This window comes from Paraphaeosphaeria sporulosa (assembly GCF_001642045.1).
Source record: "Paraphaeosphaeria sporulosa strain AP3s5-JAC2a unplaced genomic scaffold CC84scaffold_8, whole genome shotgun sequence".
NCBI lineage: Eukaryota > Fungi > Ascomycota > Dothideomycetes > Pleosporales > Didymosphaeriaceae > Paraphaeosphaeria > Paraphaeosphaeria sporulosa.
This window is the reverse complement of record NW_017253367.1, coordinates 597,390-622,664: the sequence shown is the minus strand read 5'-3', so window position 1 is coordinate 622,664 and position 25,275 is coordinate 597,390. Positions and strand designations below refer to the sequence as shown.

The 25,275-nt window shown below is 56.4% G+C and overlaps 11 protein-coding genes across 11 annotated transcripts; 6 read left to right on the top strand and 5 right to left on the bottom strand.

Moving 5' to 3' along the window:
• Positions 1-94: 94 nt before the first annotated feature.
• Positions 95-3,090, top strand: CC84DRAFT_1150783 (uncharacterized protein). Its single transcript, XM_018176717.1, has 2 exons — positions 95-366; positions 413-3,090. Exons 1-2 carry the CDS (start codon positions 190-192, stop codon positions 3,029-3,031), a joined length of 2,796 nt encoding a protein of 931 aa, XP_018033100.1. The 5' UTR covers positions 95-189; the 3' UTR covers positions 3,032-3,090.
• A 176-nt stretch (positions 3,091-3,266) lies between these two features.
• Positions 3,267-7,214, top strand: CC84DRAFT_1197866 (uncharacterized protein). Its single transcript, XM_018181539.1, has 3 exons — positions 3,267-6,255; positions 6,351-6,521; positions 6,625-7,214. The coding sequence occupies exons 1-3, from the start codon at positions 3,563-3,565 to the stop codon at positions 6,929-6,931; spliced, it is 3,171 nt and encodes a 1,056-aa protein (XP_018033099.1). The 5' UTR covers positions 3,267-3,562; the 3' UTR covers positions 6,932-7,214.
• A 604-nt stretch (positions 7,215-7,818) lies between these two features.
• Positions 7,819-8,433, top strand: CC84DRAFT_1219689 (uncharacterized protein; the record flags this gene model as incomplete). Its single annotated transcript, XM_018183100.1, has 2 exons — positions 7,819-8,092; positions 8,147-8,433. The coding sequence occupies 2 exons, from the start codon at positions 7,819-7,821 to the stop codon at positions 8,431-8,433; spliced, it is 561 nt and encodes a 186-aa protein (XP_018033098.1).
• Positions 8,434-9,098: 665 nt separating this feature from the next.
• Positions 9,099-10,693, bottom strand: CC84DRAFT_1188856 (CBD9-like protein; the record flags this gene model as incomplete). Its single annotated transcript, XM_018181014.1, has 4 exons — positions 9,099-9,650; positions 9,713-10,266; positions 10,374-10,592; positions 10,651-10,693. 4 exons carry the CDS (start codon positions 10,691-10,693, stop codon positions 9,099-9,101), a joined length of 1,368 nt encoding a protein of 455 aa, XP_018033097.1.
• A 1,196-nt stretch (positions 10,694-11,889) lies between these two features.
• Positions 11,890-13,998, bottom strand: CC84DRAFT_910900 (uncharacterized protein). The gene is made up of 4 exons (XM_018187873.1): positions 12,844-13,998; positions 12,704-12,794; positions 12,128-12,656; positions 11,890-12,078 (listed from the first exon to the last, which is right to left on the bottom strand). The coding sequence occupies exons 1-4, from the start codon at positions 13,769-13,771 to the stop codon at positions 11,902-11,904; spliced, it is 1,725 nt and encodes a 574-aa protein (XP_018033096.1). The 5' UTR covers positions 13,772-13,998; the 3' UTR covers positions 11,890-11,901.
• A 1,304-nt stretch (positions 13,999-15,302) lies between these two features.
• On the bottom strand, positions 15,303-16,233 carry CC84DRAFT_911160 (histone H4). The gene is made up of 3 exons (XM_018187875.1): positions 16,010-16,233; positions 15,624-15,761; positions 15,303-15,572 (listed from the first exon to the last, which is right to left on the bottom strand). The coding sequence occupies exons 1-3, from the start codon at positions 16,014-16,016 to the stop codon at positions 15,409-15,411; spliced, it is 309 nt and encodes a 102-aa protein (XP_018033095.1). The 5' UTR covers positions 16,017-16,233; the 3' UTR covers positions 15,303-15,408.
• A 1,191-nt stretch (positions 16,234-17,424) lies between these two features.
• CC84DRAFT_910938 (uncharacterized protein) lies at positions 17,425-18,951 on the bottom strand. The gene is made up of 3 exons (XM_018187874.1): positions 18,458-18,951; positions 18,150-18,406; positions 17,425-18,039 (listed from the first exon to the last, which is right to left on the bottom strand). Exons 1-3 carry the CDS (start codon positions 18,495-18,497, stop codon positions 17,575-17,577), a joined length of 762 nt encoding a protein of 253 aa, XP_018033094.1. The 5' UTR covers positions 18,498-18,951; the 3' UTR covers positions 17,425-17,574.
• CC84DRAFT_1207584 (DUF618-domain-containing protein) lies at positions 18,455-20,702 on the top strand. Its single transcript, XM_018182109.1, has 4 exons — positions 18,455-18,993; positions 19,148-19,239; positions 19,288-19,488; positions 19,540-20,702. Exons 1-4 carry the CDS (start codon positions 18,896-18,898, stop codon positions 20,460-20,462), a joined length of 1,314 nt encoding a protein of 437 aa, XP_018033093.1. The 5' UTR covers positions 18,455-18,895; the 3' UTR covers positions 20,463-20,702.
• Positions 20,703-20,887: 185 nt separating this feature from the next.
• On the bottom strand, positions 20,888-22,610 carry CC84DRAFT_1150766 (Hsp90 co-chaperone Cdc37; the record flags this gene model as incomplete). Its single annotated transcript, XM_018176716.1, has 2 exons — positions 22,469-22,610; positions 20,888-22,411 (listed from the first exon to the last, which is right to left on the bottom strand). The coding sequence occupies exons 1-2, from the start codon at positions 22,490-22,492 to the stop codon at positions 20,888-20,890; spliced, it is 1,548 nt and encodes a 515-aa protein (XP_018033092.1). The 5' UTR covers positions 22,493-22,610.
• A 289-nt stretch (positions 22,611-22,899) lies between these two features.
• Positions 22,900-23,590, top strand: CC84DRAFT_911976 (uncharacterized protein). Its single transcript, XM_018187877.1, has 2 exons — positions 22,900-23,424; positions 23,490-23,590. The coding sequence occupies exon 1, from the start codon at positions 23,002-23,004 to the stop codon at positions 23,416-23,418; it is 417 nt and encodes a 138-aa protein (XP_018033091.1). The 5' UTR covers positions 22,900-23,001; the 3' UTR covers positions 23,419-23,424; positions 23,490-23,590.
• Positions 23,591-24,363: 773 nt separating this feature from the next.
• On the top strand, positions 24,364-25,162 carry CC84DRAFT_1261431 (glycoside hydrolase family 61 protein-like protein; the record flags this gene model as incomplete). Its single annotated transcript, XM_018185065.1, has 2 exons — positions 24,364-24,749; positions 24,808-25,162. The coding sequence occupies 2 exons, from the start codon at positions 24,364-24,366 to the stop codon at positions 25,160-25,162; spliced, it is 741 nt and encodes a 246-aa protein (XP_018033090.1).
• Positions 25,163-25,275: the final 113 nt, after the last annotated feature.

The following is a 25,275-nucleotide window of genomic DNA, read 5'->3' as shown; positions in this document are numbered from 1 at the left end:
GTCGAGCGGTGCAGCGGGCAACCGAGCGCCAAGACTGCGGTCCATTTTCACCGCCGGCAGAAAAAGAGGCCCGCGATCTCGTTCGTCTGAACTGGAACTTTTTTTGCGACAGCTTGCGCACCGACTTAGCAGCGCAAGAACGACCCACGCAGACTCTGAGCGAGCTGCAACGCTCCGTCTGGCAAAACTATGTCGTCCGACCAGGAAATTGGCGCGCCCTTCACGCTGGCTTCATTGCCGCACTCAATAAGCTCCCGCGACGGGCGCACACATGCTGCCAGCGTCTGCAGCATCAGCGGCAACAAGAAGAGGAAGCGGACCGAGATTGCGATTGGACTGGACGGGGAGGGGATTTCAATCTATAGTGTGGGTGTGCACCATCAGCCACTGCGACTACGACTGACGAGCAAAGCTGCAAAACCCTCAATTAGTTACTTCGTACGCTCTGCCGCCGCAGACTTCCTTCGCATCCGCTCCGTTCTCCGTATATCACAAGGGCTCATCCAAGAGAGCCTCCCACCGCTACACGTATGCATTTGTTTCTCAGAACACACCGGGCGCAAAACCTCACCTCGTGTGCTTCGCTGAAGAGATCCGCAAAGACTCCACCGCGGACACAGTCAAGACAACTTATACGCCGTCGGACACCTCGCAGAGGATCGTATCTATCGATGTCGTCCCCGTCCCCGCTGGAGCATCTCAACAGAATACGTCACACGAAGTCCTGGTCATCTTTGGAAATGGCGATGTTATTTGCCTGTCATCCGACCTTGAGGTGGTGAGATGGGTCGCAAGCATCTCTAACCTCGCACTATCCTCAAAAAATGCTTTTGAGATTGAGCATGCATCCATCAACCCGGCAAGAGCTCTCACCCGCGGCTTGTTGAACAACCGCGGAGACATAGTCGCCGTTCTGAACCCTTCGTTGGACGAGAAGTCAGACCTTCTGGATCTCACTCATGTCATGTCTGTGATTGGCCGCGAGGCGGATGGTCGCAGGATGGTCGCTCTGTTCCAACTCCAACCTCGCTCGCCCGATCTCTTATCTAGCCGCCTACCGCCGCTGAAGCACCTCTCCGCTTGGGAACTACCAGCATCGAACTTGGGATCTGCACCTGAAGCTGGAACCCACCAATTTGTCATCCATGCGAGCAACGGAACTATTCACTGCCTGAGCAGCACCGGACTTGTTAGCTATGATTTCTCTGGAACCGTTCCAAAGATCTCATCCGAACTGAGCAAATCCACTCTCCCCGTCGACTCATTCCTGCGCATCTCACAAGACCTGTTGCTTACAACTTCGCAATCAGCTTGCCAAATCGTCAACGTCAAGTACAACTCCGTCCACGCGGAGCGATCGGTCGAAACGAGCACCCAAAGCCCTACAAAAGAAGGCCGAAAGCGAAAGCACACTGGACCCGAATCTGAAGAGTCCACATTGAAGGCTCCTGCATTGATTGCCTACTACGCTGATCAAGGATTAGCTGTGGGTACTTGGAACAGCGAGCTTGTTGGGTTCCAACTTGGCGAAAGTACCAGGCGCAAGCGCGTGAAATCGCAGGGCGCCCGGCTGATCGATTCGCTTGGAAGGGGCATTGCAGCAAAAACAGAAAACGATCAAGAGGACATGGCAAAATGGCGAGAGCGAGTTCCTAAACTTGACAAGTACGCCCGCAAGGGAGAAGTCGCCAGGTTTGAGGAGATTTTTGCAGCCGAATTAGGTGTGAAACTCGAACCCGGATCTGGAGCTGAGGAAAAGCTAGTCAACGGAAACGAAGTGAACGGGACGAATGGAGAGCCAAGCTCCGACCTTCCACGCAAGTGGATACTTTCCAAGATCCTTTCGAAGACACTGTCCGCGGCCAAGCGATCTCGACACCAACAGTATGCGGCATACGCGTTGAGCAGGATATTTGAATGGGTAGATTCGCCCTCATCACACGGTCCGAGCGGATACTTGAAGGTCCAATTCTTCCCTCCCAATGTGTTCGAATGGCTCATGCATTCTGGAAACCTTACGAAAGAATCCATCCGCCGCGCTCTCCTAGACGACCCCTCCACCAATCTTGGCATCACCACGCCCTTCCGCGATGGCGACATCGTTCGCGCTGTTGTAAATTTCGACCCAGAGCTACATATACTCTCAGCAATCTTGAACCACAGCCACTTTTTGCCGGTGGGCGAAGTGGTCCAGGCGGTGAAGTTTCTGATGCAGAGCCTCGACGACCAGCCCAAGCCTGAGAACACCAAGCTGCTCACAAATGGGGCCGAAGCGAATGGAACTTCCATGGACGTGGACATTGCGTCGGAACTAGACGCGGCATCGCATGAAATAGATCGTGCTTTGGCAATGCTTGACAATGGACTGGCAATCATGAGTGGCACACTCCGACCAGCGCTGATGCGCCTCCACACATTCTCCCCGAACGCCATCAGCTCCACACTACGTACCATGCTTTCGCGACACGATCTCGAATCGTTGATCAAGGTGCTTCACTACGAGCTGAAGAACGGTGGCTGGACCGCTCCCTACGACTTCGGCGATTCCGACGAAGTCGAGAGCGAACCCTCCTCCGAGGAAATCGACGACAGCGCAGTCGCCATCATCGCTTCTCTCCTGAGCTGCACCCTCGATGCCATCGGCCCAGCCCTCTGGCTCACCTCGGTGGGCGACACCTCGACCGACGAGCTCATCCAAGAGCTGCGCGAAGACGCCGAGGAAGCCCTCACCGGCTTCTGGGAAGCACGCTACATCCGCGGCATCCTGAGCGAGCTCCTACGGTACAGCTCGCAGCTGCCGAAATCGCAGAAGCCGAGCAGCAAGGCGCTTGAGAAGCAAGGCAAGCCGTTCGCGCTCGACACCAAGCTCAACGAACTGCCCATACTGCCGCTGGGCTCGAAGCCAGATCTCGGCATCAAGAAGACGAAGGCGGGCAAGGGCGGACAAAGAAAGGAGCGCAGCGCAAGGGAGATGGGGATGCTGATCAGCAAGCGCGTGCCCAAGTACAGCTTCGAGAGGATTGCGATATAGATAGACAGTGTAGTTACAAGGTGCATACGAAGACAGTGAAGATCCCATTTTCCAGCCGCTACATTCAAGGCCTTCCTTACCATGACACTAGTGCATACGAAGGCGCTCGCTTGGCCGCCTATTCAGGTAGTCGCGTGCGCCTTGCTTGCCGCATCTAAGTAGGCGGCCCCATACGGATGCTTAATTCCCCCTCTGTGGCGATCCCCTAAGCTTACTCACGCACGCACGGCAACGCTCTGCTCCAAGTGTCTCAGTCAGCCAGCACGGTGTTCACGCGCCCGCCGAGGTGATGCCGCGCTAGCATCGCGCACCCACTAATAAGGCAAAGGTATATGACGGCGGTGGGCGTCCGATGAAGCTAAATTAGTTTCGCTGGGACGTTGGACGGAGGGTCGGGCATCGCGTCCTGGGAAACCGTTTCGAGCACGGCGTGTATGCTGCTGCGCTGCACACTCTTTCCCTTACGTTTTCGTTCGCTTCTTCCACAGTCTTGTCTGAATAGTAGCGTTGGTAGCGCGATTGAGATGCGCGATGGAAGCTGTGGCGTCTAGCAGCTCCGAGAGAAACGGAAAAGAGGAGGATGTCAACACCACTGGGGAAGAAGCGGTGCGCGCGCGGAGCAATGCGAATGGCCACGCCACTGCGAACAGCAAGAGCTCGGAATCAGAAGACGCTCCGCAAGAGAAGAAACCCTCCATCCTCGCGCGGATCAATGCAAAGCTCATGCTGGACATCCCCACGGTCCTGATGATGCTCAAAGGCGGTTTGCCCCCCGTGATCGCCCTCTCCATGTATCAGGCCAGCGACATCGCAAAGACCTACGCCACGCTGGGGTATCTCATGGCCATTGTCTCCATCCTGGGGTTCTGCATCATGCCGCGCGCAAAGTTTATACAGACGATGACAGTCAATGTGATTGCGGTGTGCGTAGCATCGGCGATGGCGATGCTGCAGCTGTGGTCGGGCGTCCAAGCGCGCTTGCACACGACGCCGCCCGGGCTGCCCCCCGCGCGGTATCGCTACAATTCGTCGCAGTCAGCTGTATGCGGCATCTGGCTGTTCTTCCAGATTTGGATGATCAACTCGATCAAAGCGAAGTTCCCGCAGTTTGCATTCCCATGCGTGCTATACTCCATCTTCGCGAACGTGGCGAGTACCAGTGGCGCTATGTACCAAACGACGGCACAGGCCGAGGTGTTTGTGCAGAGGCTTCTGGAGGCGTTCCTCACGGGGTTTGCGATTGCGACGGCGGTATCGCTGGTCGTGTTGCCACTGTCGTGTCGGAAGGTTGTGACCAAAGAAATCACAGGATACGTGGGCGCGTTGAGAGGCGCGTTGAAGGCGCACAAGGGGTACTTCACGAGCTTGGAAACTAAAGATATGTTCAAGCAGACGATGACGAACCTGGAAGAGCCGGAGGATGGCAAAGAGAAGATAGAGGAGAAGATTCGACCCGAGATCACAGCGGTCAGGGCTGCGACTGCGGCTATCACGCAGCTGCACGGGAAGCTTAATGCGGACCTGCCATTCGCAAAGCGGGAGATTGCGTATGGGAAGCTGAAACCGGAGGATTTTGAGAGCATATCCAAGAATCTCCGTGCGATCATGATGCCTCTCGTTGGCGTGGCGTCTGTCATCGATATCTTTGAACGCCTCGCGGAACTGAACGGCTGGGAGAAGGAGCTGGAAGAGGAAATTAAGCAGAGTGTTATGGATGACTGGCACCACCTGATGACTTTCGCCCATGACCCGATGCAAAACATCCTCGACACCATGGACCAAGGCTTGGAGCACATCGCGTATCGCCTCCAGCTCGTCAATTCACCCAAGACGAAGAAAGGCACCGACACCGAAGCAACGGGGGACATGGTCCGTCCGGGAGACAAAGAATTCGCAGTGCACTTCGAAAAGCAAAGCGACGAGTTCTACAACGGCAGAGACAAGATCCTGCGCCATTGGCTCGAATCGAAGGGCTACAAAGTTGACGACAACTTCTTCGACGACCTGAAAGAAGACGCGGAATCGCAGAACCTGAAGCTGCACCAGCTGGACGCCTGCCACCGCGAGCAGCGCCAGCTTTTCCTCGTGCTCTACATCGTCTTCCTGCTCCACTCCGTCAGCGACGCCATCTTAGATTTTGTGAAATGGGCCGACGACCACGACCAGGCCACCGCGAAGAAGAAGTTCATCACACCCGGCAAGAAGCGCTTGAAGAAGTGGATCGCCAGCGTTTGCTCGACACAGGACTCAAACGACGACGACGAGAGCACGAACGTAGGCTTGAACCGCACCAACGTGGTCGTACACATGGGCGAGGCCTACAAGGGACGAAAAGATCCAGAACACGAGCCGCCTGAAAATGCCTGGGAGCGGTTTGGCGACTTCATCCGTAGCATCACGACGTTTCTGCGCTCCCCTGAGTCCACCTTCGGATTTCGCGTCGCGTGCGCCACAATGTCCATAGGTATAGTTGCGTACCTCGCCGACACGCAGCTCTGGTTTACGCGGCAGCGTCTCGTCTGGGCGATGCTCATGGTCGCCCTCGGCATGACACCGACGTCTGGGCTCTCCATGTTCAACTTCTTCTGGCGCATCCTCGGCACGCTGGTCGCGATGCTAGCAGCCTGGCTCGTGTGGTACATCCCCGACCGAAAGACCCCCGGCATCCTCGTCCTGACCTACCTCTTCATCAGCGCCGGCCACTGGGTCCCGCTAAAGCGCATCGACCTTGTCATCCCCGGGCTCATCTCCATGGTCACCTGCGTCATGATCATCGGGTACGAGCTGCAGGTGCGCAAGCTCGGCGAGGCCGTTGCCTCCTCCAACGGGCAGCCCGTTTACAAGATTATCGTTCTCGGGCCGTACCGTCTCGCCTGCGTGGTAGGCGGCATCGCCGTCGCGTTCTTCTGGACATTCATTCCCTACCCGATCACCGAGCACTCCACACTGCGCACCAAGCTCGGGGGATCGCTGTATCTGGCTGCGAATTTGTACTCGATCATGCACGAGACGGTGATGGGCCGGATTCGCGGGGATGGAGGTGACCCAGCAGACAAAGACTGCCCCGCGTATCAGCTCGAGAAGGCGCGAAACAAGGTCTTCGCGAAGCAGATGCTCACGCTGCAGGCGCTGCGGCAGCACTCGGCGATGGTGAACTACGAGTTTCCACTTGGAGGAAAATTTCCCAAGAAGGAGTACGACGCCATTATCGGCTGTGTATCAAAGTGCGTTCTCTCCCTCTTCCCCTCTCCCACCTCCCACTCCCATGAACCAATTCTTCGAGTGGAAAATGCTAACGCGTGTGTTTGTGTGCGCATAGTATAACCCAATACACCGCGCTTCTCAACCTCGCCTCCCGCACCTTCGCCCATCCATCATTAGTCAACAGCGACGAGAAAGATCCGACTCGCCTGCAATGGTTCCACGATTTCCGCCGCGTCATCGCCGCCTCCAACATCTCCTCCCACGAGATCACCTCCCTCCTCAGCATGTACGTAATCCCAAACCTGGCCCCTAAGCTCGCCATAAACCTTACACATGGCCCTGCCCCTAAACATTCGCTTTTCACATCGACCCTGCTCACTTCCTCCTAGGCTGTCCTCCTCGGTGACCAACTCCGTGCCCCTACCACCATACCTCGCGCCACCCACGGCCTACGCCTTGTCGTCAAAATTGGAAGCCCTAGACAGGGATATTTTAAGCTTGAAACATATCAGTGAACCGGGGTATGCGGCATTCGCGGTGATCCAGATCAGTACGCGGTGTATTCAGATGGATGTTGAGAGGTTGCTGGGGAGAGTGAGGGGCTTGGTTGGGGAGCTGGATTTTAGCTTCCATGTTGTTAGTACGAGGGTGGGTAGTGAGGAGACGCTGGTCGGAGGGCGGAGGAAGGAGGACTAAAAGCCCGGACATGCAATTTGCATCGTGCGTTTTTGATTCAAGCGTGCATTAATGAATATAGTGGGATTTACATATGATGGTGTTTTCTCAAAGGGTGCTGTTGAGATGGCTGGTGACGGTCTGGCGGTAGAACTGTACGAGGGATGTTCATGGACGAGGCTTGGAAAGACATGGGAGGAGCTTTTGTGATGCTATTGTGTTTCCTAAGTGTTGTGATCGTAAATCCGACCCTGCGTTTGACGGAGTCGAATGGGGTAATTTGTCTCTACACTGATAAGCCATGATCGTCACTTTCATCTTGCACGTGCCTGGTTCCATGGAAGGCGCGCTGACCCGATGTTGCAGGATTCAAATGATCGCGCTATCACCTTCCAGTGGATCAACGATCTTTCTGTTCTCACCTCTATGCAACTCATTTGCCCCTCTCTTACCATCTTATGCGAACACAAGGGCATCCGCCACAATTCTACAGGTGTCGCAAGTGCAAGAGCCGACACTGGCTACCAGTACAGCAGCGCTGTCCTGCGATGTAAGCCACACCGCTCCAACGTTTTAATCACTCACTAACAATCTGCGAGTAGGCTTTAGGCTAGGTAATCTATCTATCAGGGAACCGATTTCTGCTACTGAATCGGAAAAAATGAAACCCTTACTAAGTTTTACCTGCTTTAGCTGCGCCGGCGTCCGATACTACCTCTAAAAACGATAGCAACAATAGCGCCTGTATTAGAAGAAAGTGAAGACGCTCTTTCAGGCCCGGTATTCAAGAGCTACTTGCCGTTTCTGAAGGTTGACACCTATGCTGAGGACACTGTCAAATCTCTATCACACCATGGCAAACAGAAGCGGCTCGAGATAGGAGGGAGTGCAAAGGCCTGCTGCGTGAGATGTGCAGGAAACGCAAATACGACGCGGAACTCCCGGCTGAGATGGTGCGCGGTCTGGAACGTTTGGAGAACGAGGTTAACCGCTACCAAGGAGAGAACAAGGAATTGCGTGAACGCCTAAAAGCTGCCGAGACCGAGGTGACGACGCTCCAAGACCACGTTGCTAGCCACAAAAACAAGTTGAATGGCGGAGACAAAAAGGTTCGAAGCGCAAAGGACGTCGCAGGCAAGCAAGAAGAGAAGGCGAAGGATGCTGTGCGGGAGAAGCAAGACCGTGTCTCTTCTGAGCGAGATGAAGCAGAATCTTGATAAGCTCTCGCTGAAGTAGCGTCGCTTACCAAACTATGCGATGACCTACGAGCAGATCTTGAGGTAGAGCGAGCAGGCCGGTCAAACAAGCGAAAAGATGACTCTGCATCCGATATTACGGTCGCAGTCGTACCTGTGGAGCTCACGATCAGCCGTGGCAACTTCCTAACGCTTTCGGAGACGTTGGAAATAAGTCAAGCCACCGTAGCTATGCAACTACAGGACTGGTACGACGAGTGGATGAAGCCGGACGATCCGGTCAAGCAGGTGCTCGGCGCCGACTTTGTGGACAACGAAAAGAAATAGAATGCGCCTGTTGATCTCGATAAATTGTTTGGAGACTTGGGGGAACGTGGCCATCAAATGTGAGCCGAGCATAACGGTCTGCGCTCAAATGAGAGCCTCGAGGCGACTTGTCGTAGGGCTGAAATGCGGCACAACATTTATGGAACGACGTAGAGATCGATTATGTGTTGCTTTCGGGAGTAAGAATTGTCAATCCTCGTTGGATCCTTTCTGATCACTTACCGTATCGAAGCGAGCAGTCCTGACGAGGGAGCAGACCCCTTTCGATATGGAGACTCTCCCTTCTGGAGAGACTCCCTTCTGGAGAGACTCCCTTCTGGAGAGAAGCGTATATTGAACTGAATTTTGTTATGGAGATGATGGTCAGGTAGGTATCAGGGAAGCGATTCTTCTTGGGTGTTCCCCAGAGCTGAGCTAAGCCTTTAATGTATCACTGCCACTCGATCTCAACAGGGAGCTCAGACGCAATTAAAATCAAGGTTCTTTACCATTACGGATCATGGGTAGCATTACCAACATGTGGTCCCTGCCAAAACAATCCCAGCAAAAACGCCGCCCAATGCCCAAACGTGAAAACCCAAAGTCGCTCATGGTATCTCTGAACAAAAAGACAACAAAACATCCACGCTTCGCCCTCGAACCTGTCCTCTTTCACTTGGTCCATCTCACTTCTGCCCATTAACATACACCGGCACCCCGGGATGCATATTCATCAGATACTGCGGCCCGGGCATCGTCCCCCTCCCCATCACAAAGCTACCCTGACTGGTGCTCCGCTCATGTCCATATGGACCTCCCACTCCACCAGCCTCCCAACTCCCGTCGCTACTGCTCCCACTCAACTTCTTCCGAACTCCCCACCGCGCCATTCCCATATCTGCCTCATCCTCTTCACCGAGTCGTCGTCTGGTGGTCGCACGCGCATACGCCGACCCCCTCCGCCGCACGCAGAGCAGGATGAACGTGGTGAACGCCGCGACAAAGAGGGTGACGGCGACGTAAGCTAGGATAAGGGGGTTGGGGCTCATGGAGAGACGCAGGCCCAGACCGCCTGAGAGGACGAGCAGGGTAAACGTCAGGGTCGTGAGGGGCGTGTGGAGCTTGGGGATCCTGGGGCTAAGGGCGGCGAGTTTCTTCGCGGGGAGTACGGCCAGGAGGAGCGTGGGGAAGAGTGCCACGAACGCCAGAATCTGGTGCGGAGAGTGGTACGACTTGGACTGTTCCCTCGTATGTCAGCGATGGCCTTGGGTCAGTGGAGAAATGGCGTGTCATGACATACGCGATTGTACTGCGAACTCGTCGCAATCCCCAGCCCGTAACTCAATACCAGAAAAACGAGAATAGCCACGGATGCCCCGACGTGCAGCTTGATGTTCCTGAAGAACCCCGCGAGCACCACGTTGATCGGCCACAGCACAAACAGCGCAACGCATCCCAGAATGGCGTGCGCGAGATCCTTGCCATCCCTATCCTTCTTCATTCCCTGGATAACCGCACCTCGCAACTGCGGCTCCGCCTCCGGCACGCTTGCATCCCCGGACGTCGCAGCTGTCAAATCCATGCTGAACGTGCCATACCGCACGTGCCTGCGCAGCGGGGCGTTTCGATCATCAGACTGCTTTGCCGTCCCTGGTCCGAACGCGAACAGCATAGGAGCAGCCGCGGAAGACGTCTCTAGGAAGCCGTTGGGCCAGACGCGGCAGGCGTGGCAGACGGCGCGGAGGACGTACAGGTCATCGTAGATGCCGGTGCCGTTTAGAACATCGATTTTGATAGCTGGGGAGAAGGAGGGCTCGGTGTGGCCCGTGGAGAGACGCGGGGAGATGGTGATGTCTGTGAAGGGGGTGTTAGCGGCTACTAAATAGTTCTATATATGCATATGATAGCGATGTGATGCTAGAGATGGGATGGGCTTAGTGACTGGACTGGAGCAAACGTACTATCCCCCCTCGCATTCGCATACATAACCAACATCAAACTATTCTCCATGCTCGCGCCAAACCCTACGGCGACCCACGAGTACGCCGGGCTAGCAAAGTAGATGTACACATCGGCGGAATCATTTGCCAGACTCAGCGAAAACTGAGTTTCAGTCTGGTCGAGGTAGAATGTCGATGCCGCGGGTGCCTTTTGCTGGGCGTGGATACCGCTTGTGAAGACTGTGGAGGTGGGACGTTAGTTGGTGTGGAGGATGAAGGATAGGACGGGAGCACGTACGCGCGACCAGCAGCGCTGAGATGTAAAAACTGAAGCTGTGCATCGTGATCATAAAGAAAGCACAGTAGCACACAGGCAGAAGAAGAAGAGCACAAAACAGCTCTTCAAGAAGAACGAAGGGAGTTTGCAGTCAGCGCATTTACGTCTCGCAACGCAGCAGACATCCAGCAGATCAAGCCAGCCACCCTCCTTCATCCCAGGACACACACCCTATATCTACCCACCCACTCCGCCCTCGAAGAGACCTCGCGCCCCCTCACATCTGCCTCCCCAGCGCCTAACAGCCCTCGTCGCGCCGACCTTGCATCAGCGCGCGAAGCCTCCCGTCCAATGGTTCCCCCGCGCGTAGCTCACACCCCTGGCGTGAGATGCACGTCCCTAAAAATACCCGCCCGCACGCCAACGGTGAGGACAATGAGTCGGCGAAGCCACGCAGCACGCAGGCGCGCACGCATTCCTCCGATAGGACTGCCCGCGTGCGTGCGCGGCGCGGAGGTGTGGACCAAGCACTGCGTACAGATTGACGACGGCGATGCGGAACGCAGCGCCTTTGCTGAGTTTGCTGGGGCAGGGCCCTTCCGCTTGTGGCGCTCGCTCGCTGACGCCCACATGCGAGTCCGTTTGGGAAACCATTAATCAAGTGCGATATTGGATGGTGACGAAGATGAGGTAAGATACTTAATGTAGGTAAGAATTGACGCGCTATCGACGCTCATGCCTATCCAGAAGGAAAAGAGAAGCCAAGAGAAGAGAAAATAAAAAGACCATCATTACGCTCGAACACCGCTCGATTGCCCAGGCAAGGAGAACACCATGCAGCAGGCAGCGTGCGAGAGTGCAAAGCCCCTTGCTAATAGAATAAGAAGAGCAAATGCCCTCTGTTGCTCCAATGCTAGTCATGACAGTCATAAGTATGCAAAGTCCATTCAGCGTTCGCTCCATGCTCTGGAACATAACGTCCAAGCCCACTCAGGGCAGTCTGGAAATTTTGTCGTCATCGTGTCGTCCCTGTGCTGTGGCGAGTATCCGAATGTGCATTATCCGAAAAGGGCATGTTGCGCGAATGAGAAAGGTCGCACAATGTCCAATATCTCGGCCACAACGAGGAATGCGGAGGTCTCGTGCCAGATTGGGAAGCTCTGGTCTAGCCAAAGACCGAATACTCGTAAAACACCCCCCTTCACTGACTCCAAGCAAGGACGCGAAGCACTTTATGTGGAGAGCTTAATGCAGAAACCAGGTACAAGTCATCTAGCGATACCGGGTCCGCTGGCGATCGAGGACAAACTCGTGCTCAGAGTAGCGATCGTCCCATTCGCGCGGTCGACGGTCGCGAATCTCTTCACGCTCATACTCAATCTGGCGTATGCGGGATTTGCGTCGGCGGCGAATGTCGTCGGAAATCTCCACGAGTTGAAGAACATCCTCCTGCAGACTGTTAGCCGCAATCAGGAAAGCACGCAAGGGATCCACTCACGTAGCGCAAATACTCCATGACATAGAAGAAGTCATCCGTCTCCTCGTAGTCGTAACCCATTGAGTCGATGGCTTCTTTGAGCACAAGATCCTTGGTGATCTCTGTCCACATGTCTTTGGGCCTCCCCTTCACAGGGGCAGGGGTTCCAAAGTCCGTCGCAATCTCCTCGTCTCCGCTGATGAACTTGGAGCGGCGTACGCCATTGTAGCGTTGCCATGTGATCTCCTGCGCTCCACCACCAATGCCATCCATGCGGACGCGGTTGGTGCCTGGAGGCACATCTACGATGGCCCAGTCCTTGGTAGCTCCATTGTACGCCTCGCCCGGGAAACCACGCTCCATGGCCTTGCGGTTGTAGTATTCAGCCTCCTGGTCAAAGTCCGAGTCGATCGGTGCGGTGCGGGCGCGTCTTGGTCGACTGAGAGACCGCGACTCTCGCAGACTTATGTCTGTCTCGCGACCTGTTCGTTCGATGGTCTCACGCTCGTAAGTAATGTCTTCCTCAAAATCTCGACCGCGGCCACGGCTCCTATTTCGAATCAGTCTCATGTCGAGCAGTACAAGTGGTTCACATACTGGTTTCGTCTTATCGAAATCTCCAGGCTTTCCTCTCGAGGAGGAGATGGAGGAGGTGGTGGCGGGGTTGGCGATCTAGCTCGCTCGACTCCTGCAATGATATCAGCATGGGTTTTCCCACCGGCGTTGGATGAGCTCACCATGGTCAATGTGCCTGTGATGCGTGATGATCTCCTGGATGATGGGCGGTCGGATCTCCGGCTCTGGTGGCGGTGGTGGAGGGGGAGGGGGAGGCGGGGTGGGCGAACGCTCCTCCTTGCGCCGAATGATGATCTCGTCCTTGATCACTTCGCGCTCGCGGCGCGGTGGGGATCGAGAGGGTTCCCGGCGACGAACTACGAACTCCTCCCGCTCTCTGGCTATCATCTCCCCGCGCACGCGAGGCGGTGGCAGACTCCTCTCCCGATTCCTGATGACCAGAGTGTCCTTGTGCTCATCACGACCAGTGCGGCTGTCTTCGCGGTGCTCGTGCTTGAAAATGACATCTTCCCTCTCGGCTTCGCGGCGCCGCGGTGGAGAACGGTCTCGGAACCTCACCTCCTCGCGCTCAATCTCAACCTCACGAGGCCTGGGGGGCGCACCAGCACCTCGACGGAACATGATGTCCTCACGGTCAACCTCGCGAGGTGGAGGGGGTGCTCTCGGCCTCGACTGGTCCCGATGGCGGATGGAAATGTCGACCTCTTCGCGTTCGACCTCTCGCGGACGGCGGGACGGGGCCTCGCTGTGTCGGATGCTGATGTCGTCTCGTTCGACCGGGCCTCTCGCACTAGAAGGAGGGCCGGGACGGCTGCCACGGACCACGAGGGTATCCTCCTCGACCTCGCGGCCTCTGCGCGACCGCGTGTCGAAGTCCTCTTCGCGTCGCTCCCGGACTACCATCTGGCCGGCATTGGAGCGGCGGTCATAGTCCTGGTGCAGGAAGTCGGGCACGCTGCGACGCGGGTCTCCGCCGCGGCGGAGCTCGACATCCAGCTCATCGTAGCTGCGGTCACTGCGGCCGCCGTTGCGATAGAAGTCACGTTGGCGCTCCTCGTAGAGCTCGGCTGTGGGGTAGCGCCGCGACATGGCGGGACAGTCAGCGAAGGGACGGTGCTCAAGAGGGCGGGCCGGGCTGGAGACACCAGAGCGACGGACTGTGGATGTATGGGAGGAGAGAGGAGAGGAGAGTGGGCGTCGCAGGCTAGATACTAGGCACGGCTGCTCTGGCCTAGTGGTCAGGTCAGGCTTGGAGCCATGGAGGGGTCAACTGGGCTGGCAGGCGCGTCGCCTACGTCATTGCCGCAAGTCGCGAGAGAAGCTGAGCCCAACCAGGACGCCGCCCCGCGAGACAGACGCAAAAGCAATGCAGCAGCTCCTCCGGTGAGCGAATGTGCGCCTCACCGAGATGCTGCCAGCCGCTCCGGGCGGGCGGCGCAGTTTCCACAACCATACAAAGACGCTCCGCACCCGCCGCAGAGCACAGCGCCGGATGGAGCCATGTCTTCCACGGCCAACACACAACACATCTTGAGGCTTGGGTTTCAGGACCAGGCACGGCACGACCTCAAAAGCCGGAAGCCTAACCTAGCCCTCCCGCAACGAGGACCCCAAGTTCTCGCGACAGATCTGCCGATGCGTAGCTCTCCCGCCGTTCGTTGCGTGCCCAACCACGGCCAGCACGTCCGAGCGTTGCACCGATCCTTCCGTGAGAGATCGCCCTGAACTCGGTTGCCGGAATGATAATATTTCCTCAGCATCTGGCCGGCAGCACGAGTTCGAGCTCGCGATGCTTGACGTATGCCGTGACTGCCTTTGCATGTGCTCCGGCGGATTACCTGAATCACCCCTGTCGTGTTCGCGTGCATGATGACGTTCGCCTGTGATAAAACCATGTACGCAGTTTCAATCTGCCCAAGCCTTCGATTTACCGTGACAGGTTTCTTGGAGCCAGACTAGACTTGGAACACAGCAGAGGACATGTCGCTGTGCCGCTCGCTCCGAGGCGTTGCGACGCCCCAGGCAAACTGCTCTGACTGTGCCCGACGGCGCCCTTCAAGGCTCGATCCGTCTCTTCGAACCACGTGGTCTGAAGACTTTGATCAGAATGTGGTTACGGCCACCTTTTATCATTCGATTTCGCGTCAATATTAGGCCCCGCTAGATTACTGAGAAACTATTCGATGGTAGTCTGTAAAGCATCTTTATTAGCATGTGACAGCACAAGAATTGCATAGTCCAGATTGCGATGCAAGGCGTCGTACCCAAAAGCAACACGCACGCGCATCGTTTCCAGTCTCGCAGGATTAGGACAAACGTCTGTCGTCCCCTCTTCACAGATCATATGTGTAAGCTTCGAAATTCATGCAATCGCGGGATGGATGTGGAAAGCACCCAGCAAAGTGTAGCAAATCAATATGAAAATCGAGCAAGGGGCAGTTCAAACGATGATGATGAGGCACCGCAGATTCCACGAGCATATAGGCCAATCTGGGTATCTGAAGATGTGCATTGACTGTGGCTAGTCACACCGGCACGCATTCCGCGCAGCAGAGCCGACTCATCCTGTTCATGAGTTCATATCCATATCAAACGCCGAGAAGCCGATAACCAGAAACCATCCCATTCACAAAAGCGTGTCACGATACCCAACGCGACCTCACCGACAGCCGTGCGGCAATCAGACAAGGGCCGAGCAGACAATCGAGACGGAAGAAACTAGACGCTTAACCACCGAAACCGTAGAGGGTACGGCCCTGGCGCTTGAGAGCGTAGACAACGTCGAGGGAGGTGACGGTCTTGCGCTTGGCGTGCTCGGTGTAGGTGACAGCATCGCGGATGACGCTCTCAAGGAAAGTCTTGAGAACACCACGGGTCTCCTCGTAGATCACTGCAGATGGTTAGCGACGTGATGGCTTTGTGGTTAGGTGAGGATGCATACTGGCTGAGATACGCTTGACACCACCACGACGTGCGAGACGGCGGATGGCGGGCTTGGTGATACCCTGGATGTTGTCGCGAAGAATCTTGCGGTGACGCTTGGCTCCGCCCTTGCCGAGGCCCTTGCCACCTTTGCCGCCTAGGAAAACATGTCAGTAAGGAGCATGAAGACGATGCGTAGGCATCGACGACGTTGACGTCGCGTCGCGTGGCTACGCGTTGATGCGCGCTGCGTGGCGGTAGCGAGGTGGGGTTCCGGCGGATGCGGCTGAAGTGCAACACCAAAAGCCGAAGTGGCGATGGAATCGCGAACACCAGCACCCCATGCAGACGGCGGCAGCGATGCACGACGCGACAATCAAGTGCAGAGAGAGGGCAACTCACGGCCAGTCATGTTGAAAGTGTGATGGGGTTGATGAAGTTGTGATGGGGTGTGGTGTGTGGAGCTCCAAACGCGTGCAGCTGAACTGGCGTGTTGGGTGGTAGAATGCGGGTGAGAAGAGGAGAGGAAAAGGCGAGTGGGCGGGCGGGTACTTAAATATGAGCAGGGCGGGCGTGCGAGCGCTGAATCAACACAATAGGCGGCAGTCGTGGCTAGCCGCTTCGGGAGGGGCGGCGGCGGCGACAGCAGCACCAGATCAGGCGGGAAAGAGCGCGAGCAAGAAGCGCTGCTTTCCAGCACTTTCAAACACCCAAACTGCTGCGCGGGTTGCTGCTAACAATTCGACCTGCGGACGTGGCCCGTGCTCGCCGCGCTAGCAACCCTCCCACCTCCACCTCACGCACTGCACTGCGATTCGACAAAAAGTCGAGAAATAACGCTGCAGCATGTTGAATAATGTTTGCAATGGTATCCGAAGACGAATTCCAAAATCTGGACCCAAACGATCACAGATTCGTGGAGTAATCGCTCATTGCAGCACCTGCCACGCGCGTCGCGTCCGACCTCACGCGCTGTTCGACCTAGAGATCGTTCCCAAAGACGTCTTCTTTTCTGATTGCGATTCTGTCTTTCTCTTGGAAGCCAAAGCGTACAATATAGACGCTCGATGCCGTTGCATCGTACGAATTGATTTCAGATTTCATCTCACCCTGCGCAGAACCACTCTACTCAGAGACGCGCCGGCAGTGTTGCTGGAGTGCAAAAACTACATCGCAACAATATCACAATGAACAAGTTTTCCCATCTGATGAAACTGGGGATACAGCATTGTCTGTGGCGAAGTAGACCAGCATGACTCTTCAGGACGTTTTCACATCCAACAGTGGGAAGAAAGCCTCTCAGCGTGAAGGGCACCAGCTGCATACGAGTCGAGGTAACTTGTGACTCGCAACGGCAAGGAATGCAATCTCGGGTGAACGGACAGCATCGCACTCCTTAGTGTAGGATGAGAATGCTCGTCTCGAAAGACGGACGTCACTTATGGCACTGACACCATGGATATTACCAAAGGAAAAGAGCAGCAACATACCCCGCTTCGAGTATCCGTACAAGGGCCTGGCAGATGACCCGGCCGCGGTGAGTCACAGCTGAGCCAGTGCATGTATGCACTGCCTTGCGCGCAGAGGAGCCAGGCCTGCGCCAAGATCACAGTGACGGGCCCGAGACGCAAGCACCTGTGACAGGCTGAACATTGTCGGAAGAATCTCATGAATCCAAGTGGCGAGGCCAAGCAGATAGATGAGCAGTATGGTGACCTCACAAATGTGACAGACCGACGTGGAGAAGCACAGGTATTAGCACATGTACAAAGATCATGTAAATCTACCGAGTCACCAAGTACATGAAGCCGATCCAGAGAACGCCTCCAATCCGCGAGTCCCCCATGCACTGGGAATGCAATGCCGCCACGCAGAGTGCTATGCTGTCGGCTACCCACACAGCCCTCTAAAAGTCCAAATCCGCATCCACCAATCTTGAACGCGCCTTTTGTCCCCGCTCCAATCTACACCTAGTATCCCGTAGCGCCGGGAGCATTCTCATCTTTCCTCAGGCTTAACAGAATCTCCCGGAACCGCTGCTTCTCGCTGCCCGATGCGCCGCCCTTCACACCCTTACCGCTCAGATCCACCAGCTTCGCGATGCGCTCCCAGCTGGTGCCACCGGCTGTTGTGTCGTCGCGGTTCGCAAGGAACTCCTCAGCCTCATTCCGTGTCTTGGCCACCTCCTTGTCCTTCTTGTTGTTATAGTTCTCGTAGAAGTCGTCGATGTTCTGCCGTGCCTCGTCGATGGTCTTGTTCTTGCGTTCGGCCGAGACTTCGTCGCGGTGCTGGACCTGCAGATCGCGGCGCTCGCGCCATTCGCGGATGACATCGGGCTCGGGTGAATCTGACCGCACGGGAGTGAAGGTCGGTTGCGGCTGGCCGGGGAGGTAGGGGAGAGTTGAACCTGTGATGGTGCCGCCGGGCGCCATGTGCTGCATCCGTTAGTATTACTGCGAAAAGAAACATACACTTCCAATGTTCAAGAAGCCACAATGTCCTCGGGGGCTGTGCGCAAACTGGCGGAAACATGCATGCATCGTACCTCGTTGGTTGTGTCAATGGCTGGGAAAGAGCTCTCAAAGCCCATCATCTCCTCGTTGCCAGTGTTTGCTTGATAGGATGAGTCTCCACCGAGCAGATCGTCATCCCCGTCTTCAACTGTGGCCAGCTTGTCATTTCCGGTCGCAAACTCGTCCGCAGCATCACCGAGGAGTGCGCGCTCCCTGGCTTCGAAGTCGAGCTCGCCACCATCTTCGCCAACGAGGTTGATGTTGCCGTCACCGCGCGCCTCGGTGGCACCTGATTGTTGTTAGCAAGACAGCTGAACACGGCCTTGAATAGCTATCTCACCCGCATCGAACTCGTCTAAGCTCGGGAATCGGTCCGCCATGGTGTGTGATGATATGTGTTCGAACTGGACGATCTCTACGAGAGGGATTACGCTAGGGGTGTTATGGAGTGAGATTGTTTGTTGCAGAGAGAGTAGCGATTGTACCACTGGTGGTTGCTCCTTGGACGTAAACGGCAACGGCGTTTGGCCGATGCCAAGCTCCGCTCACTTCACCTGACACGCGCGGCGCAACCTGCCTCACACACTACACTTGCGGCAGCAACTCGGTGTGCACTCAACACGGTCGCTGGCGCACTCTGCAAGCTTTCAAGCTTTGGTCTACATAGTACGCGCTTCGGGTTACATAGTCGTTTCGCAGAGGGAAAGGCTCGCGTGAGACTCGTCCACGTTTGGTCGCGCTTTCAACTTTTGACAGCTTCAACGTGTGATACGGCGACATGGCGTTCACCGAAGACAGCTTGAAGGCGAAGCTTTCATCGTTGAACGAGACGCAAGACTCGATCTCGTCTGTTGGCCAGTGGATCTTGTTCCATAGGTACTGCTCTCTTTGACTTCACATCATGTGTGGTCGCGAACGTGCTAGATCACCACATTCGGCACCTCCAGCATCTCGATTCTCATCGCAATGCCCATTGTTTTCACTATATTCCATTTCTAAACCAGGACTCAAGCTAACTGCCATCCTACAGACGACATGCCGACAAAATTGCTGCACTCTGGTCTCAACGTGTCAAAGAATCGGCACCAAACAAGAAGTTGACACTCATCTACCTCGCAAATGGTGAGCTGAACACGGATCTATTTCCTAGTCAAAGCTAATTTCCACCAGAAATCGTCCAGCAGTCCAAGATCCGTAAGAAGGAGGAGTTCCTCCGCGCCTTCGATCCCATTATCGTCGGCGGTAGCACCCAAGCCTACAAGGGCTCTCCCCCCGACATCCAGTCCAAGATGAGGCGAGTCTTCGAGGTGTGGAAGTCGCGCCAGGTCTTCCGGCCACAGATCCTCGAGGAGCTCGAGCGCGGACTCGATGGTAAGAAAGAATCCTTTTCTCACTCCCGGGCGGACTTGCTAACAAGTTCAGACGTCGACCGCACGCGCTCAAACAAGAAACCCCTCGGCCAGCTCGGCGGCTCCCTCTTCTCTGGCTCTTCCATTCCCCCCGATCTCAAGGCCGTCGAGCCCTTCGCAACCGCTCTCCAGAAGGCCGACCTCGCCGCAAGGCCCCTCCTTACGACCGCAAACCAAGGCTGGGAGAAAATCACAAATCCAAACGCACCCATACCCACGCCACCCATACACGCCGCCGCCCTCGGTGCCCTAGTCCGGGACCTTGCAAAAGCAGAAAACGCCGTCGCAGACAGCATCAAAGCGCGACAGGCCCTCGTCTCGGGCCTCGAGAAACTCCTTGAGACAAACCGCACCAAGCTCGCCGAAGAAGCGACACACGTCTCGGAGATCAAGGTTCGCAAAGCCACCATCGAGACCCGCATGCGCGAGGTCGAGGCAGCCATCATGAGCGGCCTCGCGGAGACAAGCAACGGGGCCTCCGCGCCGCTGCCCTCCTTCGCGCAGGTATCGTCGTCCCACGAACGCCCCGACGTCGAGGCTCTCACCCCGCCGCCGGTGGAGAGTTTCACGCCTGTCGGCTCGCCCACCCTCCAGGCGACGCAGACCCCGCTTCCAGATGTGCCCGACGACGTCTTCCCCAAGATGCCCGCGCACCCAGTTGAGCAACCCATGGCAGCTGCCCCCGCAGGCACCACCACCAACGCCATCGCGAACTCGGAGCCCGCGACCGCCATTGGCGCGGTGAATACCACCCCTGGCGCAGACTTGCTGCATAGTCTTGCACATGCGCGACCGAGCGAGGAGAACGGCGTGTATGGGCAGGCGACGTACAAGAAGCGGAAGATGAGTCGCAGTGCGGCGGAGGATGAGTTTGCGGCGTTTGAGGGGGATGCCGCGATGAATGGGATTGATTCGACGCTGGGGGATTTGATTTAGGGGAGTTGCGAGGCGCGGGGAGAGTGAGTCACGGAGAGGAAGTACTAGATCCTCGAGATTCTCGCTGTTGTAGGGATTTGTAGTGCTGGGATGTGATCGGGGAGCTTACGCGAGGAGTGACATGATGGGAGGTTATTGTTCATGGCAAACTTCCTGTGTTTAAACATAACGCTGTATTTAGTGGATTGCAACCTCACAGATTATGTGCGTCTGTTGGAGACAATGTACTTTGTAAAGGGTATCTCATTGCTCGGTCCAGCTCGTGATTATTCTCCAGTCTCATTATCGGCCATAGCAAGATCTCTCCCCCTTCATCTTTCTAAGCAGAATGGTCAGGCCCCGATGGTGGTCATGTCTACTGCTGGAGCCGCGGTGTCACTGGGACCCTCGTAATGTGTTTAGAAGGGGCTGCCGGGACCACTCAATCAATCAACCTCATCCACTGCAAGCAACTCCTTTTCCTGCCTCTGCCCCTGTCCCTGCTCGGCCCCTCTATCCGGCATCTTCCTCGACCTCTCAATCTCCTCCATAACCCGCTGCCCCTCCTCTGTCGTCGCATCCACAACCCCCTGCTCCAGACTCAACATGCCCCCTTCCCCGAGCTTTTCCACCACCTCCTCCGCCTCATCCACACTCATCTTGCCCAGCACCTTGTTGACCTCGTCCAGCTTCCCGCTCTCCAGCGCGCGCTGCAGGCCCGGCGGGAACGCCTCAAAGATCTGGCGGGCCGCGACTTCGGCTGCGCGCTCGGCTTCATCGGTGGAGGTAGGCTCTTTGGGCGGGACGGCGATGTTGATCGTGGTCCCTGGGTCCACGGCGTGCAGCTGGATCTGCTCGACGCCGTCCTGACCCGCATTCTCTTCGCGCTCTTTCTTAATTTCGGCGGCACGGTCGCGAATACGACGATACGTGGAGTCGACATCATCATTAAACAGCTTATTCGCCTGGTGATCCTTGGTCTGCACGCGCTTGAAGAACAGCGCGACGCCGTCTCTCCCACCGAGCTGCCGGCAGTACTGCAGCAGTAGGCCCTGGTGCACGCATTGCGCGGCGTGCTTGGGCTTGCCTTCGAGCTCGGCGTTGAAGGCTTCGACGAGGAGGCCGTCGGTTTCTTTCTCTTTGAGGATCTCTGGGTGGGACGAGATGAAGGAGAGGCAGGAGGACCAGTCGCCGCGCTTTATCTTGGCGAAGTCCTTTGCTAATGGGGAGGCCTCGACGTCGTCGCCGTTGTCGTCGAGGGCGGGGCCGTCTTCCACGTCGGCGTCGGCGCCCGAGGACTGCCCTGTGTCGGCTCGCTGGGCGGTCGGGCGCGAAGCGGCTGGGTTGAGGAGCTCCGGCTCGGCTTTCTTGGGTGCGGTCGAGGACGAGGACGCAGGCGTCTTGACGTTGGAGTAGTTGAAGCCGTCGCGGATGTCGTCGCTGGTGATGTGTTTCTTCTCCTCGGCCTCAAGCTCGGCCAGCTTCGCCAGCAGCTGGCCCTGCAAACCCTCAACCCGCGCCTTGTGTTCGCCCAGCCCCGCGATGAAGGCGTCTAGCCGGTTGTCCGTAATCTTCTTTTCGTCAACCTCCTTCTTGACCGTGTCAACCAGGCTCGCCATCATCTGCGGGTACGTGGGCTTGTCCTTGATGTGCTCGTGAACACCTTCCGGTGCGGGCGGCGGGCGGTCCTCGCCGCTGGCCATCATGCCCTCCATCATGCTCTGGAAAACCAGCGCGTCTGTGTTGCCCTCGCCATCCTGGTCCTTGTGCGACTTGAGCGCCGTGACCAGCCGGTCGATGCGCTCCGTTAGGCCGTCGTTGATGATGCGCTCGTACTTGAGCGTCTTGATCTGGTGCCGGCGGTGGTCGCGCTCCTGGTGGATCTGGGCCTGCTTGGCGCGGATGAAGGACTTCTTGTCGACGTTGGGGTGCACTTCGATGTCGCTGTCGTCCGAGAGCTCGAGCGCGTCCTGGGTGCTGTGTTAGTGCGTTGCTGCGGGCGGGGGCTGACGGAGGTGGAGGCTCACCCACTTGCTGTAGTTGATCACCATCGTTCAGGTGCTGCAGCGCTGTGTTCTGGCTATCGTATTCTCAGAAAGTTCAATGTCTGCGGCGTCATGCGCGGGGCGCCATGTTGTAGTGGGGTCGCGCAAGCTTGGGCCTCACCAGAGGCTCGAGCGACCGAATCTTCGAGACCTGACCCGAAGACACTTCAGACGGACAGCACTCATTTTTGATCAGATGTCTTGCCACCTCTTTTCGACTCGCTGGAAATCAGCAAGTCATGCGATGACGGCAAGACTGACTCGCGGAGGAATAGTGCGTAGTATGGGTGCGCTGTTCACAGGACGGTGAATGCGATCATCACAAAACGCATTCCAAGCCACTACGAAAGGCCGGCAAATACCATTTGATCTGCAAATCACCCTTATCCCACCGGCGGCACCCCGCTCGTGGCGAGATGCGGGGCCTGTGAGCCTCATAACTAAACCAACCCCCAGCCACAAAAGGACTGCTTAGTTACATCCAAACCATTTTCGACACACTCACAAGAAACAACATGAACGGGCAGTGCGCTTGCGGCTCCGTCAAGTTCGTCACACCCATAGACAAACCTCTGAACCTGTTTCACTGCCACTGCATCGACTGTAGACGGCAATCTTCCTCAGCCTTCGGAACCTCCGCCATCTTCCCTTTCTTCCGCGTCGACGACAACCCAAATGTCTCCCACTTCTCGCGCGTCTGTGATAGTGGGCGGAAGCAGAATTGCTACTTTTGCAACAAGTGTGGTAGCAGGATCTTGCATGCCCACGTCGTTGACGGCGGAGACCCTCAGGTCGTTGCTGTCAAGGGGGGACTTTTAGAAGGATTGAATTGGAAGAATGCAAAACATATCTTCACGAGAAGTGCGGTGATTCCGATTCCTGATGGAGTGGAATCATGGGTTGCGGAGCCTGATTTTGGCAAGGCCAAGTAGAGTCAAGTACTGATATGAGATCTCCACAAAATCAATTGTGAAGATGGTGTCTTCCAAGCTCACGTTAGTAGGACAAATGCGAGTTGTGGAATCATTCCGTCTATTCTCAAGTTGTGAAAGAAGCCCACGCAAACTCGAACGACTAAGTAGTCCCACCGGAACTCTCTTCCGCCACCTTCGCTACCTGTGCCGTCAGGATCTCCACGAAACCACAGATGACGCACGATCGCGCCTTTAATATGAAGGCGTGGCTACCAAGCATTCGCATAAGTTCAATCTCACCCCACGACACCCGAAGCGAACGGACATGATCCCGGAGTGTCGCCCACAGTATATGGAACACACGTGCCGCCTGCCGTCCCGCAACGCGTAACCATCATATCTCCACCAATGACAAAAGTTTCATACCTCTTTGGTCTGTCCAATGCACCCCAGACCCGAGAACCAGCAAACCATTGCCGTCGGTAGTGCGCTTGCATCTTGCTTGCGCCTCGCTCCACTCCACCTACGTGACCTCCCGCAGCAACCGCCCGTCTCGTCGATCCGCCAACCATCGCCTTGCCCTCCCTGATCGCAAAGTTGTCGAACCGGCAACTCGCCATGTTTCCCCCGAAGGAAGGGTTCGGTGGTCACGGACCACACCCTTTTGCTATAGCGTGTTTCGTTTAATCTACACATCGTCCTTCATGATCGACACCAGATTGGACATCTCAAACAGTTCGCGATGCGACCCACATGGCGCTGTGTACTACTCCCCTTGTATTTAATGTCAACATGCATGTTGCTTAATATAAGAGACGGCGTTCGTTTTTCCAGCAGAGGTCACTCCAGGTCCAGCACCGGCTTCCGTTCGTTCTTTATTACTGCACTCTTTCCAGCTTGTGCATTCGCTTCATCCCACATCAACGCAGGATCGTCTTTCGTTTTCGATTAAAACATTTCAAGATGAAGTACCTTCTCCCAACCCTCGGCTTCGCTGCGGCCGTCGCTGCACATGGCTATGTCGACAATGCCACCATCGCAAACAAAGTATACACCTTCTACCAGCCCTACCAGGACCCGTACATCTCGCCCACCCCGCAGCGCATCTCCCGCCCTATCCAGGGCAACGGCCCTGTTCAAGACGTGACCATCGCCGACCTCCAGTGCGGCGGCTACTCTGAAGGTGGCGTCGTCGGGTCTTCGCCCGCAGCTCTCCACGCAGATGTTGCTGCTGGCTCTGAGGTTTCACTTCGCTGGACGCTCTGGCCTGAGAGCCATGTCGGGCCCCTCGTGACCTACATGGCGCGCTGCCCAGATGCGGGCTGCAACAGCTATATGCCTGGCTCTTCGTACGTCTCCTACCACCACCCCACACGGCAAGAAGCCGACTAACATTTTGCCCCACAGCGCCGTCTGGTTCAAAATCAAAGAAGAAGGCCGGACCGGCACCACCAACACCTGGGGCGACACCAAGCTCATGCAACCCGGCGGCGTGGCCACTTACACCATCCCCTCCTGCCTCAAGCCCGGGTACTACCTCGTGCGTCACGAGATCATCGCCCTGCACGCCTCCTACGCCTATCCCGGCGCGCAATTCTACCCTGGCTGCCACCAGCTCAAGGTCACTGGGTCTGGCTCGACGACGCCTTCTGGGCTTGTGGCCTTCCCAGGCGCGTACAAGGGGAGCGATGCCGGCATCACGTATGATGCATACAAGGCGCAGACGTACACTGTCCCGGGGCCCAGTGTATTCAAGTGCTAGATTGTAAGGTAGGAAGGGGTATGGGGACGGAATGTAAAAGGTGTCCCACAAAGGCCGCGATACCCAAAAAAATCTGGCCTAGTTTGGTGAAAGACAACGGTGATGTTCGATCA

Excerpts from the sequence above, each read along its gene's own strand:
- CC84DRAFT_1150783 (XM_018176717.1), top strand. The coding sequence starts at position 190 with ATGTCGTCCGACCAGGAAATTGGCGCGCCCTTCACGCTGGCTTCATTG. Across the intron at positions 367-412 it reads AGGGGATTTCAATCTATAGT|CTGCAAAACCCTCAATTAGT; the intron begins GTGGGTGTGCAC and ends TGACGAGCAAAG.
- CC84DRAFT_1197866 (XM_018181539.1), top strand. The coding sequence starts at position 3,563 with ATGGAAGCTGTGGCGTCTAGCAGCTCCGAGAGAAACGGAAAAGAGGAG. Across the intron at positions 6,256-6,350 it reads ATTATCGGCTGTGTATCAAA|TATAACCCAATACACCGCGC; the intron begins GTGCGTTCTCTC and ends GTGTGCGCATAG. Across the intron at positions 6,522-6,624 it reads ATCACCTCCCTCCTCAGCAT|GCTGTCCTCCTCGGTGACCA; the intron begins GTACGTAATCCC and ends ACTTCCTCCTAG.
- CC84DRAFT_910900 (XM_018187873.1), bottom strand. The coding sequence starts at position 13,771 with ATGTCGCGGCGCTACCCCACAGCCGAGCTCTACGAGGAGCGCCAACGT. Across the intron at positions 12,795-12,843 it reads TCACAGGCACATTGACCATG|GAGTCGAGCGAGCTAGATCG; the intron begins GTGAGCTCATCC and ends ATATCATTGCAG. Across the intron at positions 12,657-12,703 it reads ATTTCGATAAGACGAAACCA|GAGCCGTGGCCGCGGTCGAG; the intron begins GTATGTGAACCA and ends GATTCGAAATAG.
- CC84DRAFT_911160 (XM_018187875.1), bottom strand. Across the intron at positions 15,573-15,623 it reads TGTCAAGCGTATCTCAGCCA|TGATCTACGAGGAGACCCGT; the intron begins GTATGCATCCTC and ends AACCATCTGCAG.
- CC84DRAFT_910938 (XM_018187874.1), bottom strand. The coding sequence starts at position 18,497 with ATGGCGGACCGATTCCCGAGCTTAGACGAGTTCGATGCGG. Across the intron at positions 18,407-18,457 it reads CTTAGACGAGTTCGATGCGG|GTGCCACCGAGGCGCGCGGT; the intron begins GTGAGATAGCTA and ends AACAACAATCAG. Across the intron at positions 18,040-18,149 it reads CCATTGACACAACCAACGAG|CACATGGCGCCCGGCGGCAC; the intron begins GTACGATGCATG and ends TAACGGATGCAG.
- CC84DRAFT_1207584 (XM_018182109.1), top strand. The coding sequence starts at position 18,896 with ATGGCGTTCACCGAAGACAGCTTGAAGGCGAAGCTTTCATCGTTGAAC. Across the intron at positions 18,994-19,147 it reads CAGTGGATCTTGTTCCATAG|ACGACATGCCGACAAAATTG; the intron begins GTACTGCTCTCT and ends GCCATCCTACAG. Across the intron at positions 19,489-19,539 it reads GCTCGAGCGCGGACTCGATG|ACGTCGACCGCACGCGCTCA; the intron begins GTAAGAAAGAAT and ends TAACAAGTTCAG.
- CC84DRAFT_911976 (XM_018187877.1), top strand. The coding sequence starts at position 23,002 with ATGAACGGGCAGTGCGCTTGCGGCTCCGTCAAGTTCGTCACACCCATA.